The 15,498-nt window shown below is 51.5% G+C and overlaps 1 protein-coding gene across 2 annotated transcripts; it reads right to left on the reverse strand.

The window, feature by feature from the left end:
* Positions 1–962: 962 nt before the first annotated feature.
* Positions 963–15,100, reverse strand: KDELR2 (KDEL endoplasmic reticulum protein retention receptor 2). Of its 2 annotated transcripts, XM_054570480.1 has the most exons (5): positions 14,891–15,100; positions 7,857–7,957; positions 4,569–4,727; positions 3,237–3,489; positions 963–2,064 (listed from the first exon to the last, which is right to left on the reverse strand). In XM_054570480.1, the coding sequence occupies exons 1-5, from the start codon at positions 14,979–14,981 to the stop codon at positions 2,030–2,032; spliced, it is 639 nt and encodes a 212-aa protein (XP_054426455.1). In that variant the 5' UTR covers positions 14,982–15,100; the 3' UTR covers positions 963–2,029. The 2 variants fall into 2 exon arrangements, with proteins under 2 accessions (XP_054426455.1, XP_054426540.1); XM_054570565.1 differs by lacking the exon at positions 3,237–3,489.
* Between the last annotated feature and the right edge of the window lie 398 nt (positions 15,101–15,498).

A 15,498-nucleotide genomic window follows, 5' to 3' on the forward strand; every position in this document is an offset into this window, starting at 1 on the left:
TAAAAAATCCACACAAATAAAACAGCTCAATAAAAGATATGAATTACCTGACCACCTTTATTCAGGGAGCAAGCGTTCCTCTGAAACGGGGCTTCGTTGCTAGGCGCGCGTGCCAGGCCTTTGTTTCCGACGCGGGCGAGGGCGCAGCCAAGTCCTGCACTCTGGCCGGGCAGCCTATTACAATGTCACCCTGGCTGGCACGGCGTGGCGGTGACATCTCAGCCAGTTTTATTTTCACTTGGGCAGAAGGCCCCGCGAAGGCAGACACTTCCGAAACCAGGCGGCGTGCCGGGGTCCCGGGTCCGAGTTCCCCGCGCCGTGCTGTCCCGTGAACGAACCCTGCTGCCGCCCGAACCACAAGCACAAAAACCCGCGAGAGCCCCCGCCCCAGCCCCGGGGTGGGCAGCGGGCGGTCTGGGCCTCTTATGAGGGGCTTTCCTCCCTTCCTCCAGGCTCTCAGAATCTTCCAGGAGGAGGGAAGCAGAAACTACACCAAGACGAGGATGCTGGAAAGAGATACTGATACACAAAAGGGAAACCCTGAGGCGAGGGGGAAGCAGAACCAGAGAGGAAAGCCAGGAGGTTAACCCGTGCAGCCGCGAAGCCAGCTTGTTCAGAGACCCGCTGGAGAAAGCGAAAGCCCACCCAGCTGCCTACTGTAATGCGGCAGGTAAGCCTGCTACCCCCTCTGGCGGTGAGCACTGCTAGCATTCACCACTTCAACAGTTCTGGTGCATTCGTGTGCTTTTGCATAAATCAAAAAATGTAGCAAATCAACCTAATGGCAAAATTGGAAGGAAAAATACCAACTTTTCCACAAAATACAGGAAGCTTTAGATATTAAGTGGACAATAATTGTTTTCAGCCCCTTATAGAGCTTTGGTTGCCAAATGAAAAACAAAACAAAAAAAATCATCCTGACACAGGATGTTCCAAAAGCCTAATTCATGAAAAAGAGACAATTTATTCTATGTTTAATAAAACGTTTATTAAGGTGGTAACACAAGATAAATCATGCAAGAGCTCAGGAAAAAAAAAAGTAAGAATATAAGGAATGGTGATTGGTGCTGCCAATTTAAAAATATGTAAATCATTTTCCTACCCGAGAGTGACTTCAAAAACCGGTTGGATCTGAGCCCGGACGTGGCTGCGGTCATCGAGCAGAGCTGTGAACTACGTGATGGGGCCACTGTGTCCAGTCCTCGGAGGAGCAGAGTCCCGGATCCAAAACAGCCATTAACGCCCCCTGCGTCCCACGTGACGCGGCAATAGCCAGGGCCGCGGCCCACCGGCCGGGCCAGTGCTTCGATCCCTGGGGCAGTCCCCGCGGGATGCTTGGTAGCAGGGCAGGAGGACGGGCAGGCAGGCACCTTTGGCGACTCCCAAACGAGACTTTGTCTACATTCAGAATCTTAAAATTTTTGGTAATGAAAACCATAAGACTTGCATGTTTTCCTCACCAGCCTTAAATGTAGTGTTGTGATGTCCAAGGGAAGGATTTCCACATTTGGCAGGAAGAAATTTGAACAGGTATACCAAATTCACCGTAGTGTTTCAGATTTCAAACAAATATGACTCCTCTTTTGGCAAAGGAAAATAAATATAGTGGAATGCAAGTTTGATAGATGGAAGAATATATAATCTACCAACTGTCAAGGAGTACAATTTCATTGCAGACATTTCGACAATTTCAAAGAATTTAAAAAAAAAGAAGTTTGCACAATTCTCACAAAACTGTCACTTTTAGAACTACCCCAATTGAAGCTACACACTGAATTTATTAATACAGCATTAAGTTTCTTTGTGTAAAAAAATCTTTGTACATAGTAATAAAAAAAGATAAGGCAAGATGCATTAAACAGAAACCTTCTGGTTCTTTTCCTCTGGGTTCTTACAGAGCCCCTGATGACTATCTGCAACAAAAGAGTTAAGTTTCTGATTTTCCGTGTCAAGCATCTCGTGCCTTTGCTGCGGTAAGAAGTCTGTCCGAGCACCCGGAAGGACGGACGCCGGGGACGGTCTTTGGCACTTACGCTGGCAGGCTGAGCTTCTTCCCCTTGAGCACTAGAATGTGAGAGAGAGGAGGCGGAAACAAGTGATCAGCGCATGGACAAGCGCACGGCCCCCCTCTTCCCGCCCGCAGAGGTCTGCCACACCCGGCACCCCGCAGGGGGAGGGGCAAGGAAAGACCCTGTTGGCAACCAAAGGGATTGCGTTTGGCTGTCGGTAAACCAAGCCCCCCCCCCAGCTACGGAACTGTCAGGCACACATATACTGGAACTTTCCTCGTGTACCTGGATGCCATAGCAATTGTAGTTAAGAAATGCAACTTGACTGAAACTGTTGCTAAGTTCGTGGCAGCTTTCTGTTATCATGACTTTCTTCCCTAATCAATACATATTAAAATGTAACTCACTATACACAGAGGTCTATAAAATTTGCATATTAAAAAAGAGGTAAAATACTTATGCCCTGCTACCAGCAAGTCCACCATTAGGAATTTTACTGCAATAACAATGGTTCTTAGCCCGGGGTCTATAGTTGGGTTTCAGGGGCTCCTGAATCCCGTAAAACTATAAGCATAAATTTGAGTGCATATGCATAAAGATGCATTCTTTCCTGAGCAAGGACTGTAGCTTTCACCAGAGTTTTGTGAAGTTCACATGTCCTACATTCACATAAATGCAAAAATGTATGTATACAAGAACAATGACAGAGGCACTGCATCTTAATTGCAGCAGAACAGCAGAACAGCAGTAACAGCCTGAATATCCATGAATAAGGGCTCAGTTCATGTACTATGGTGATACATGCAATGAAATACTATGGCTATTGAAAATCATGGAGATTTCTATTGACTGACATGAAAAACTATAGTGGGGGAAAAAACAGATTACAAGTAGTTTAATCATGTATCTGTTTATATGCTTAGAGATCTGGAATTACATGTACTGAAACATTAACAATGATCTCTGAGTGGTAGGATTTCAGGTGATTGTTTTCAGAATTATTAGTTCTAACTGGATTTTTTACAATGAAAGCAATGCCATTGCAAAAAACTATACAGCTACAGCAAAAGACAAGACAAGAACCTGACCCGGAACGGAATGTGACAGTCGCTGACATGCTTTTCCGCAGCCAGTGCTGCTCCATGAAGCGGGAGCCGGAGCAGGCACGCGGGCCTCGGGGCGCCTGAAAGCGTGCGGCCTGCGGGAACAACGCAGGTGGCCACGTACCTTTTGTGATGTACAAGTAGAAGAAGTCGCAGTAGAGGATGGTCTGGACCACGCCGGCCACCACAGCAATGAGGTCAAAGAAGCCCTCAAAGTAGAAGCGCCAGACCCAGTTGACGAGGTAGAGCGCGCGGTAGAGGCCCAGGAAAAACAGGTAGTGCGTGGTGATGGTCTCCGCCTCCCCGGTCTTGCTGATCAGGAAGAGCTGCGGCAGGATGGCCACCGACTCCAGGTAGATGGAGAAGGTCCACAGAATCTGGGGGGGCAGCATGGGCTTTGCTCAGCACCCGGGGCCCACGTGGGCCACAGGGAACATGCTTGCCTCACCATCGGGCAGCACAGGGGGTGGGCGGCCGGGCAGCTGAGCAACCTCACGAGTCACGGAGGCCGAGGCTGCGTCTCAGAGGCACGGACACTCCCACCGACGAGCAGGGTCACCTGGGCCCTTCTGCCCCTTCGAAAGCTCACTGCCTGTCTCCCCACCCCGGCACCCTCTCCGTGTGACTCTGGGCACCTTCATGGGTGATGCTGCCCGGGAAGGCGTGCCCCAGCCTGGATCCAGGGTCCCGAGTCAGCCCTGCTTTCTGCCACACACAACCAGGCTCCGTCCACTCCCTCCCTGCTAACTTTCCTCACCAGTGGCTCCTCTTGCCAGACTGTCCAAATAGCCAATTTTTCTTATTCTTTAAGCTTGATGGGGTTAAATCAAAGGAGTAAGAGATCAGAGTTGTAATTACACAAACTGTGTCCAATATGGTACTTGGTGCACGCTGACGACAGAAGGACCCGCGCGTAGCCCTGGGAGCGCTTTAAAAGCCCGGCACTCACCGCACCCACCAGGGGACGAGGGCAGCGCAGGAGCCGAACCCCAGTGTGCGGGGGGAAGGGCCCGCACCGAGGGGCAGCAGTGCCCTGCCCAGTGCCAGGGCGCCACGCAAACCGCATTTCCTAAAGGTGAGACGCACAGCAGCAGCGCTGCTCAGGGGACCACAGATGCAGTGTCAATGTGCGACGCCCGTCGCGAAGGGGAAACAGAGCTGGGATAGAGGGGAGAGAACATGCTCATCAAACCCTCATACAGGCAGGGCGCCCTGTTTGGTTCCACAGAAGCCAGGTTTATATTCCAGAGGAGTCAGGCAATAACCTGTCGGGTGGACACCCAAACACCTAAGGACATAATTTTGGTCCACGACGGATTTATACCAAACGGTCTGTGTTGCACCAGAAGCTTGCCAAACTGAACAAACAAAAAAACACACCAACCCCACATTATCTGCAAACTGGTCTGTTTCCCTAGGGAACTGGACGTGTCCACTAAATAACCACTTTACTAACCTCGAGAGGAGAGAAGTCGTGATTGACCAGGAACGAGAGGCCTCCCACAGGGACTACCAGAAACTCCACTCGGAAGGTGTCGTGGTTGCCGTCGTACGTCGCCTTGAACTTCATGTAGATCAGGTACACTGTGGCGTAGGAGCAGGCGATGTAGATAAGCTACGAGCAAGAGACAGCCACCAGGTCACCAACACCTTACAATGCTTCCCACTCCCTTGGCTTTCTACAGCATCCATACGTGTGCTTTTTAATTTTAAAGTTTAAGTACGGTAAATTCACTTTTGGGAGGGCCTGTCGCTGTGTGGGCCATGCAGCCACCACCGCAATCAAGAGCCAGGTCACCCTCCGCCCCAGAAAGAGCTCCCTCCTGCTACCCCTCTGTGGTCAGGCCGTGCCCCCTGGCCCAGCCTCTGGCCAGCCTGACCTGTCCTTGGCTTCTGTAGTTTTGACTTTTCTAGAATGCTGCCTAAATGGAATCATTCAACAGGCCGACTTTAAGACCAGCTTCTTTCAGTTAGTGTCATGCATCTGAGCTCCAACCACATGGCTGGTGTACGACTGCAACCAGCGGCCGCTTTTCCGTGCGAGCAGTGCATCCAGCGGCGGTGCAGGCTGCCCGTCCACTCGTCTGCTCACCAGGTAAGGACGGGGCTGTTTCCAGCTTGGAGGACAGGTGCTGCTACAAACATCTGGGTACAGGCTTTTGTGTGATTTTTCATTTCTCTGGGGTAAATACCTAGGGGTGGGATTCCTGGATATCTTAAATGTACTTGTATTTTGATAAGAAACTGTCAAAGGATGGATTTTTAATCCCATTTTAAATGATCAGAATGTAGCTTAAGGGGAAAAAAAATGAATACAAAGCTCAATGCAGTTCAAAACCTAGGTACTCACTCCCGGCATCATGATGTTTTTTAGACCTTTTTAAGATAAAATAATGTAATTCCTGTTAACCCTCCCCGCGATGGTTTTCACAACGATCACGTTGCTTTACCACTGCACATGCAGACAGCGGCCGGGAGCTCCTGCGCAGGAACTCAGCAAGAGCGAACCCGAAAGCGCACGGCCGCCCGTGCACCGCGGCCGCCCTCGGCAGGGGCCGCTCCGGCTGCACAGCAGCGTAGCCGCCAGGGCCTTGAAATGGCCCCGTGTGCCCGTGCCCATCCAAGAGGCCACACGCCATAGATTCATCTGGCCCCAAGGAGGAGTCTGACTGCTGAAATTACACTAATTTTCAGACTGTAGAATTTTCGGCCCAGGAACCCAAGAGCAAGTTCAGCCCGTGAATACAGACGACTGGGATGCCAGCTGCCCTGCTCATACGGCTTCTTGGGAAAAGCGCCCCGCAACACTTAGCTGGCAGCGCATGGGCCAACGACCCAGGACAATGAAAGCGATCGCCAAGCCTTCACACGCTTCAAAACAAACAAGAGACACCAAACTGTCCCTGGCACCTTATGAGTTATATTTGCAATAATCAATAAGGTATTAAAACTGTTGGTCATACCCATGCATATGCCAAAGAAGTACCAAAAAAAAAATCAAGATTACTATCTCATACTGTTAGAGTTCTCTCCACACACAAATATATGTATACATGCACATGAATAAAATAAGATACGAAATCAGCCCTGGCTGCTGTGGCTCAGTGAACTGAGCACTGGCCTGCAAACCAAAGGGTCGCTGGTTCAATTCTCAGTCAGGGCACAGGCCTGGGTTGTGGGCCAGATCCCCAGTTGGGGGCAGTCGAGAGGCAACCACACATTGATGTTTCTTTCCCTTTCTCTGTCCCTTTCTTGACAAATAAATATTTTAAAAATACATAAAATAACATACAAAATCAATGCACACAGACCCCCCACGGTGGCTGAGGCGCACGGCAGCCAGGGTTGCCTCCTTGGCACGCAGCCCGTGGCCCGCCCATGTGACGTCCACGAAACTGAAGCAGCACTGGTGACAGAAGCCCCTTTCCTCGCCCCAGGACTTGGCGTTCAAAGTAAAAAGCTATGAGCACATAAAACCTGACTTGCATGCCTCCGATTTCTAGCGTGTGCTTGGAAACCAGAACCCAGCAGAAGGCACAGTCTGAAAGCTGCTACCTTGGGGGCAGGGGCGGCGGCAGGGGGAGGGGGTCTCTCGCTCACACACGTCCAGCTCCTGCAGGCTGAACCTGCCTGGACAAGCAGGGGCGCGGGCATTGGGAAGTAAGCTGACTTCCTGATGACGAGGCTCCCATCACTTAGTACTGAAGAATGTGATGATTACAAGCATCTCCAATCTGCTTTTTGGTGAAGTCAGCAGACTCAAGGATCGCTCTGTCCACTTCGACCTGCGCTGACGAAAATGCTTTGGGCACTAAGTGCTGGAGAGTAGTTTTAAATAACACACCAATAGGCCGCAGCTTCCACGTTTCTTCCTCGGTTGTGCCAATAACCGCAGGCCCACGACGGTGCCCGGCGCAGGTGCCCACTAAGCATGTGAAGAATGACCGGATGAGGACCGGGCTCCCGGGTGCACCCTGAGAGCCGCCACTCTCCGTCACAGCTCCTACCACGAGCCGCAGCCGCTCCTGCAGCAGCGGGGCAGCTGCTGCCCCCCACCAGCCCCGGCCCTCTGCTCGCTGCCCACCCGCCTGGGCGCTGGGAGGTGCCCGCCCCCGCGGGTGTTCCATTCCATGTGACAGAGCTGAGGCTTCTCCAGGTGCGGAGTGTGCGCCGCCAAGTGCTACACAGGGTGGCAGGTGTATGCGGACACCCTGTATTTTAACAGTTACATGCTGGTCTGAACGTGGGTTAGGAAAAACAGATGAACACCAAAGGTGCCAGGGATACCAACGCCGAGGACAAATTAAAAGGTTGAAAACACATATTCAGTAGGTTATGGCACAGATGTTATTTAAGCTTGGCAAAGCAATAAAGATGGCACGCAGAGCAGAAGCTTAAGAAACGAGGACTTAGTGCAAAGAGAAGAAAAGCGGCGGGCGCCCCACACCGCCCCGCAGCACGCAACGAGGTGCGGGGCAAGGAGCCTGGCCTCTGCCGCTCATTCCGAGCTGGGAGGCCACCGCCCCCACCGCCTGAAAACTTAGCAGTTACCCCGCCTTCTCATAGAGTTGTCAAGAGCGTTAGAAGTTTATCATACACAAGAAGCTTAAGATGAAAACATTTCTAAGTGCAAAGCATTTAATTAAACAGGCATTGCTCTTCAATGGAAAAAATATGCTCAATGATAAGTTCCACAGGTCTGTGACTTACGCATGAGATACATTCCGCTGGACGCCATACCCACCTTCATAGACGTGTTATATAATGAAATAAATGAAGTAAAAAGATCCAGGTAACGAGTTGTGAACACCAGTGCAAACAGAAGCTGGCTTTTCCCGGAAATACCTAAAGAAACAAAAGGAAAGCATTAGAAAGGCCAGGCAGAGCTCTGACCCCCGCAGACAACACTGCGCCGGCAGCAGGTGTGGAAGGGGGGCCCAGGGTCAATGGCGGCCGCCCGGGATGACTCTGCACATGCGCTTCAGTTTTCTTTCCCTTAACATTCTTGCACATGCTCCTCGAGGGAGGTCCTAACAACTTTTGTCTTAACATGATGGGGTGACCGCAGGGGCGACTTAATTATGCCAGAGCCAACATACCAGGATGCACATTGTTCAAAAAAACACCTACTTCTCAAATATGTCACTTTAGGTAAAAAATTCTGCCATTATTTAGTGTTGTAACCTGTCACCTCTAGCGCCTCTCTTTCCACTAGGAAACAGCAGCTCCCGGCGACAGGGCTCCCGTGGGTGGAGCGGGACTCAAACGCTGAGGGAGGAAGACGCTGCTTCAGGGAGGGTCCAGGCGCCAGCCCCCTGGTGTGGCCTCCAAACTGGCAGCTTTTGCAACGGGAACATTGACTTGGACACGTGAAGACACTGAAAAATTCCACCTCTTAAGATTCATCACAAAACCGACCTCATCCTCACACAGCCAGTTTCCAAAAGCAGCCATCTTTTTTTTTAATCGCCCTGAAACTGCTCCCACTGCCAACCAGCAGCCCAGCCCCAGAGCCCCGCTGCGGCACGGCTGGGCTCACTGGGGCGGCGGGGCTGCGCAGCGCGCCCTGGGCCCCTCCGAGCTCTGTACCTGGCCGAACAGTTGTGACGAAGGACGAGCGCTAAGGGGTCAGGCGCTGGAGACTGAGTGACCGACCAAGGAAACCGAGCCTCGTCAGGGGTCGGAACCTGCCCAGCCTCGCCTGCGCTGCGAACCTCGCACTGTTGGGCTTATTTAAGCGCGGATTTAGCAGCTATGTCACTGCCCCCAAATTATTAGCAGCACATCTACAGAATGTAAAACCCACATTAAAAAAAATATATTTTACAGAACAATTTTGCAGCTTGTTGAAACTAAATGCCTGGATCTAAGGATGTTACTTTCCATGCCTGAATACTTGCAGTTCTAGTCTATTCACAAAACACTTAAGTAGAAACCGAATCCGGATCCATCAGCATAACCGACCTCGAGGGCTAAGGGGGGAGATGCAGACAGGGCGCTGCTCTTTTGCTTTTTCTCCCAGCATGAAGGACTGTACCTTCCTACAAAGGAACCCTGTTACAAAGGGGAACCAATGAGGCTGAGGCTGACACAGAAAACACGAGAAAGAAGACAGGATGGGGAGGGGGGAGAACAGGGAGCAAGTGGTTCACATTTGATGTTTGTCGGAGCCTTGAGAATTTTCAGTTAACTTCCTATTTGGTTCTTTCCAATGCTTTAACTAAAAAATAAATAAATAAATAAATAAATCATAGGATACATATGGGCAAACTTTGTGCAAAGGGTTTATTCCAATGGAACTTTGAAAGCCAGGGAGATCTGACATCTTGTCCTCATTTCCTGCATTCCTATACTAAAGATCAGGAACTATCAGGTCGCGTTTGCCACTCCCCTTTGCTTGCCACTCCCCTTGGCGACCCGACTCACACATCACTTCCTCGGAGTCAGCTATGAAGACCCGCCCCTCAGTGCTGTTTATTCCTAGCGGGGGCTGCTTCCTGCCAGCTGCTGCCCAGCTCCTAGGACAGCACTTACGGCCGAGCTGCTGCCTCCCCTCCCCCACTAGACACGGAGCTCTCCAAAGGCCGGCGTGCGCCTATTCCATTTGGTGTTATCTGTGCCGAGCGCCTATTCCATTTGGTGTTATCTGTGCCGAGCGCTGGGCCTGACACACAGCAGGGTGAAGGAAATATCTGCTGAATGAACAAATGGACAAAAGAAAATGGAATTCATTTTATTTTCATGTCATGGAGTAAATAAATACTCCTCTTGTGGTATTTTGGGATAATACTTCCAAAGAGTTTCTAAGCCATTCTGTGTCTCTGTGACTGTCACTAGGTAACGGGCTCTGGGCTCTGCCCTAATTTGCTGCCCGCCGAGGGCAGGAGAGCCCCCGAGCACAGCGTGGGGCAGGGGACAGGCAGCGTGTGGCCTGGAGCTTGTCCCATGGGCAGGACCCCTGCAGGAACTGCCACGCCGGCATCTGAGGGCGCTTAACAGGGCCACCTTGTTCTTTCCGGCCCGGGATCCTGGTTAGCAAGTAGCAGCTTTTCCCTTTAAAACAGAAAAACTGTCTTGTCTTCATGGAAGGCAGGGATCCCAGCTGAAGACAGAAGGGTAGGAGCAGGAAAGACTAAAGCATGCTAAGGCTACCAGCTCTCAAGAACACTCACTCTAGAGTATTCCATGCTATTTTATTAAAAACTCCAACTGGGCTAAAATATATGGAACAACAGGCAAACAGACCTCCAACACTCTCCCACCTGTATATAAGTGCAGCCTTCCTAGGCCGTCGGAAGCCCCTTTCCTGGCTCATCCTTTCCAAGGGCTGCGTGGTGCTCCAGAGTGTGGCCGCACAGACTGTGGAGTGACTCCTCCAGGGATGGACACAGGGGTTGCTCGCCTTGTGTTCTTAACACTGTACGAACATCTCCGCATCCATAAACAGTGTTTTGTACTTATTAGGTACAACAGGCATCTTTATAACTCTGTGTGGTCTGTTCATACCCATCACAGTGTCTGCTGTTCAGACCCCCTGGACTGCTGGGACACGATGTATGTAACTTTAAGTGCGGCGCACTGTCAAACCTCCCCTGGACAGGCGGTGCCACTCTCTTAGGCACCGACACCAGACGGCACACTCTCCGTTTCACGCCCCGCTGACACGGGACGCTGCCAGCAGCGCCGCCCCACGCAGCACCCCGCCGCTTCACCGTCCAGGGGCCTGGCCGCCAGCGAGGCCAGCGCCCTTTCACGCTCCACGGGCCTTCGTCATCCTTCCGTGAAATGCCAACCTTGTCCATTTTTCCAGTAGGCTTTTTATTTTACATCTGTAGGAGTATCTTTTGGGTACAAACACTTTGTCACTTAGCTGTACTGCAGATTACGTCTCAGCCTGCGCTTTAGCTTTGACGACGTTCCGCGTAAGTGAACGTGGGGGGCGTGCCACCTTGGCTCCCTCCCCTGCCCACGGGGCCCATCCAGGACCCGGGCGTGAACGCACACTCAGGCCAGCGTCTGTGTCCAGCCGCGAGGTCGTAAACCTCCTTCGCAAAGGCCTCGCACACGGCCGATGGGGGCGTCAGGGAGCCTGTCCACGGGGCTCTCTGCCACTTCACGGTCACAGGGTTGACTGCTTCCATGGTTTAATACCCTGTTTTTGATCTTTGCATATATAGCTTACTATTTCAACTAAACTGCAGCCTTCTTGAGAGCAGAAACTTTGACACCTACAAGCCCCTGCTCTGTATTGTGCCCCCAGTGCCTTGCACATAGTGGGAGGTCAAAGGGTGTCTGAGAGCACTGAATACTTAAGAGGCTGGCACTCAAAATCCAGAGGTGACAACTGCCACAAAGAGGGAGGCTGGGAATGTGACGCAAAAGCTACCTGAAATACTCAATGACAACAAACGACTAGGTGTTTTCCATTTACTTCAAAAACAGAATGTACAATTATGAGGAATTCAGGGACACAGTACCATCTTGGCTTGTGTGGTAGGATGAAAAGTCTACAATCTACATAACAGCAATCTAAGCAATTACAGAGGGCCGGGGCCGGGGGGGTGGGGGTGGCGGGGGGGGGGCATGGACTAGGAGAGGGCGGGTTCCACTAGGAATTTCAGTATAACAGACACAGCACTATTACTATCAGCCTACAGAAAACGTAGCTAGAAGCTCTTCATCTACAAACCCAGCCCCGCTCCTCCGAGGCCCGCAGCGCGGTGTCTAGGGAAGGGACAGTGACAGCTGGAGCTCACTGCGGATCCCGTTGCAAAGACCGTTCAGGAATATGGGAACTCACGTTTCATTCGGGCGCCCTTCTGCAATGACAATGGCAGACACAGACACAGGACAATGCCAACCAAGATCGCCTCCTCTCCCCCACGTTAAAACTGGTCTCGCAACGCAGCTGTGCTCACTCGGACGTCAGGGAAGCGACCCCCAGCCTCCTCACCCGCCTGCCTCACCCCTGACCCTGCAAGACGAAAGCCCTGCGGTTCTGCAGCTGCAGGCGTGTTCAAAACGGGTGCCAAATTCCTAAAGTGAACCCCAATACCAGCACTTTCAAAGTGAGAAACACAACCTGGATGTACATGTCTCCTGTTCCAGTTATTTGAGAAACTCATATCAAATTCTTACTCTCTGAAAAGTCTCTAAACAACTTTTATAATTTAGGATGGAAAAACAAAACAGCTAGTCAAATTTAGCATTTAATTCTGAATAAATAATCTTGGTGATTTTGATTTTTAAAAGGCCAGGAAACCTCAAGCATAAGAACTAAAATGCCCTTAGGTCTGACTATGAAAAGAGTTTTAACAAAGCCCTACAACTGCGGGCTAACTCTAGGAATACCTGACAAACCCACACAAATGTAACTCACCTGTTTATCTTCCCAATTACTTTGGTTGAAGTATTTTATATTTTCCTAAATGCTCCTAAATCTCCTAAATGAAAACAGTATTAAAAACGAACAAAAAGGAAAAAGAACTCAGACATGGACAACACCGTAGTGATTGCAGGAGGGGGTATAAGGGGACTAAATAGTAATGAGGGAAAAATACAACAAAGATTTTTAAAAAAAAATTTTTTTCTTTAGGTATTTTCGATCTGGGGCTGCACTAACTTCTCCCCAAGACCTTAGTTCAGATACACATTTAGGAGACATCATGCTTCATCTTCATGACTTGACAGAGGCAGGGGTCCTGAGAAACACATGAAAGAAGATGAAGAAACTCATCCAAAAATTTTGAAGCAAAAATAAAGGCTAAAAGTAACACTTCCTGTGGGGGAGGGGTGTGTGGGCAAAATGGGCGACGTTGTTCTAAAGGCACACATTTCCAGTTGTAAGATAAGTAAGCCCCAGGGGTGTCCTCTACAGCATGGTGACAGCACTTAAGGACATTGTACTGCATGTTTGAAAGTTGCTAACACAGCAGATCTTAAAAGTTCTCATCACAAGGAGAAAAATTTACCTACCTGTGGTGATGGCAGATGGTAACTAAACTTATTGAGATAATTATTTTGCAAAATACACATATACCAAACCGTTAGGTTGTATACATAAAACTACTACAATGTTATGTCTCAATTATATCTCAATAAAGCTGGGGGAAAAACATTTTCTGAGTACAGCAAAAATGACCTAAACAACTGGTCTGGCATCAAACGTTTAAGCTGAAATTACTTAGGACAAAATAGACATTTCTTCAAAATCCTTAACTGCAAGTTTCCGATTGCCCCGTTCCAGTCCTGGCTGCACGCTAGTGTCCTCACCTGCCTTAGCCTCAGTCCCCTCCTCCGCAGAATGGGAACAATGGCGCCCTCCTCATAAGGCTATTTTAAGGACTACATGGAATAAGCCAAGGAAGACACTTAGCTCACTACCTAGTATACCGCAGGCGCTTAGTGTCAGCTCTCACAACCGCTGCAATTACTCTGCTGTCACTGGAAATCATACAACTCAACGGCTCTTCACTATGTATAAATTGAGAGATCACCTTCCAGGCCGAGCCACCGTTCAGTCCCTGGACTTTGTAACATCCATTTGGATTGCTCAAAGGTCTTTTTTGTTTTTGCTTGCTTCCTGGACCTCGGCTATGTTCCGGGGAGAGAGGTGAGGCCTGAGGACGGCGATCAAAGACGTGGTCCGACTTTAGATGTGGGAAATTTTAGAAATCAATCAGGTAAATGGACTCTCTGCCACCCAGGTCCTTTAGGACTCCATCTTTTACGGCCTCGGCAACAACTAAGTTCTTGAATTCACCACAAGTTATTGCACTGCAGCCATGGCACCAAACACAAGTTTAAGAAAGCATTTTTTTATAAGTTTCAGGAAGTCGCCATTCTGAAAATTACAGGGTTAATAAAATGTAAAACTCCACAGCAACAAGGCTCGTCTCCCTGCCTCCCAGCACTGCGGGCATGAAACGTGTACTCCCGGCGAGGGAGTCGCCAACTCACTGGTGACGTGGAGTGAGGGATTACAGGAGACCACAGGAGCCCTCCGCGGGGTCCTGCGGCCGCCGCAGGCTTCAGAAAACCCGTCATTAGATGGAGGCGCTCGGGGCTTGACAAACTACTGCGTTTCTCAAAGCAGCATTAACTGTCCCCAAGAAGTTCGTGAGAGACCTCCCCACACTCCCTCCCGCGGCAGGCGTGATCCTGGACTCGAGAGCTGGGAGTGAAGCCCGCAGAACTCTAAGGCCTGGCCTGACCCGACACGCTAACCTAAAGGCCAGTCTTCGAACCGGCAGGGTTCGGAGCGAGGTGACCTCTCCCCATGCCCGCCCCACCTACCGCACTGGCCTGGCTGCCACGTCAGGACGAGCCTGCCGCGGTCCGTCGCACCCTCCTCCCGCCCGTCCCATTGATTCGCAGGGTCCCCGCACCTCCGGACCCTCGCCCAGGCCCCCACCGAGACGCTCATGAAAGCCAGGGGCGGCTGGCGTGCGTGCCTGAGCCCCAATCCTGCCCCACCATCCAAACTTTTCAGGCAAAACAGAGCTCCCAGCTGTCGGGTTGGCGCCTCCTGCACCCCGACGACTCAAGCTGGGGAGCAGACCAAGTGTGGAGCAGGGCCCAGGGCCGCGACACCTCGCCCCGGCCTGAGAGCCCACCCAGAGGGGTCGCAGGCCCCCTGGGTCCCGCCGCCCGCCACGCCGCCGAGGGGGCGTGTCGGCCAGCGCAGGCCTGAGGGCCGTGGAGCGGCCGAGGTCGGCAGGTCCTCCAGACAACCCGGCCCCGCGCCCGAGCCTTTCCGGGCCGTCGCCCGCCGCTCACCGGCGCAGGAGCGCGTCTTCCAGATCTTCAGCAGCAGGATGACGATGGCCGCCAGGTGGGACAGGTCCCCGGTCAGCCGGAAGATGTTCATGGCGGCGGCGGCGGTCGGCGCGGCTGCCCCGGGGCTCGGCGGCTTAGGCGAAGGCGGCGGCCACTAAGAGGAAGCGACGAAGATGGCGAGAGCGGGCGCGACGTGGCCAGGGACGTGGCCAAACTGCCGGCGCGCGCGCGGGGCAGCCTGGGAAAGCTGGCCGCCGCTTGTCCCCGCCCCGGCCCCGCCCCTTAAAGGAGGCGCGCCCAAACGGCGGCCGAGCGAGGAGCTCCCGCTCCCGGGCTCCCTCCGAGGACCCCGACTCCCCTCCAACTTCCCCCTGCCGAGTTTCCGGCTTCTCCTCGGGTGCCAGCGATTTCCTTTAATTTTTGAAATGACTCTCCCTTGTGAGCGATTTTTTCCCTCCCACTAATCTTAAGAGCTCTACAGGCTTACTGTGTGGGAAAACGTAAGAGACAAATAAAAATTAATCTGTGATGGCAGCTTTCAAGATAAGGTCGGTATTGGGGGTCTCCGGAAGGATGCGTCTTATGAGGGGGTCTGAAGATTTTATCAT

This window comes from Pteronotus mesoamericanus, unplaced genomic scaffold, assembly GCF_021234165.1.
Source record: "Pteronotus mesoamericanus isolate MK-2021 breed Mesoamerican mustached bat unplaced genomic scaffold, CSHL_Meso_final contig_1, whole genome shotgun sequence".
Taxonomy (NCBI): domain Eukaryota; kingdom Metazoa; phylum Chordata; class Mammalia; order Chiroptera; family Mormoopidae; genus Pteronotus; species Pteronotus mesoamericanus.

Excerpts from the sequence above, each read along its gene's own strand:
- KDELR2 (XM_054570480.1), bottom strand. The coding sequence starts at position 14,981 with ATGAACATCTTCCGGCTGACCGGGGACCTGTCCCACCTGGCGGCCATC. Across the intron at positions 3,490-4,568 it reads ACGACTTCTCTCCTCTCGAG|ATTCTGTGGACCTTCTCCAT; the intron begins GTTAGTAAAGTG and ends CTGCCCCCCCAG. Across the intron at positions 2,065-3,236 it reads CTACTTGTACATCACAAAAG|TGCTCAAGGGGAAGAAGCTC; the intron begins GTACGTGGCCAC and ends CTCACATTCTAG.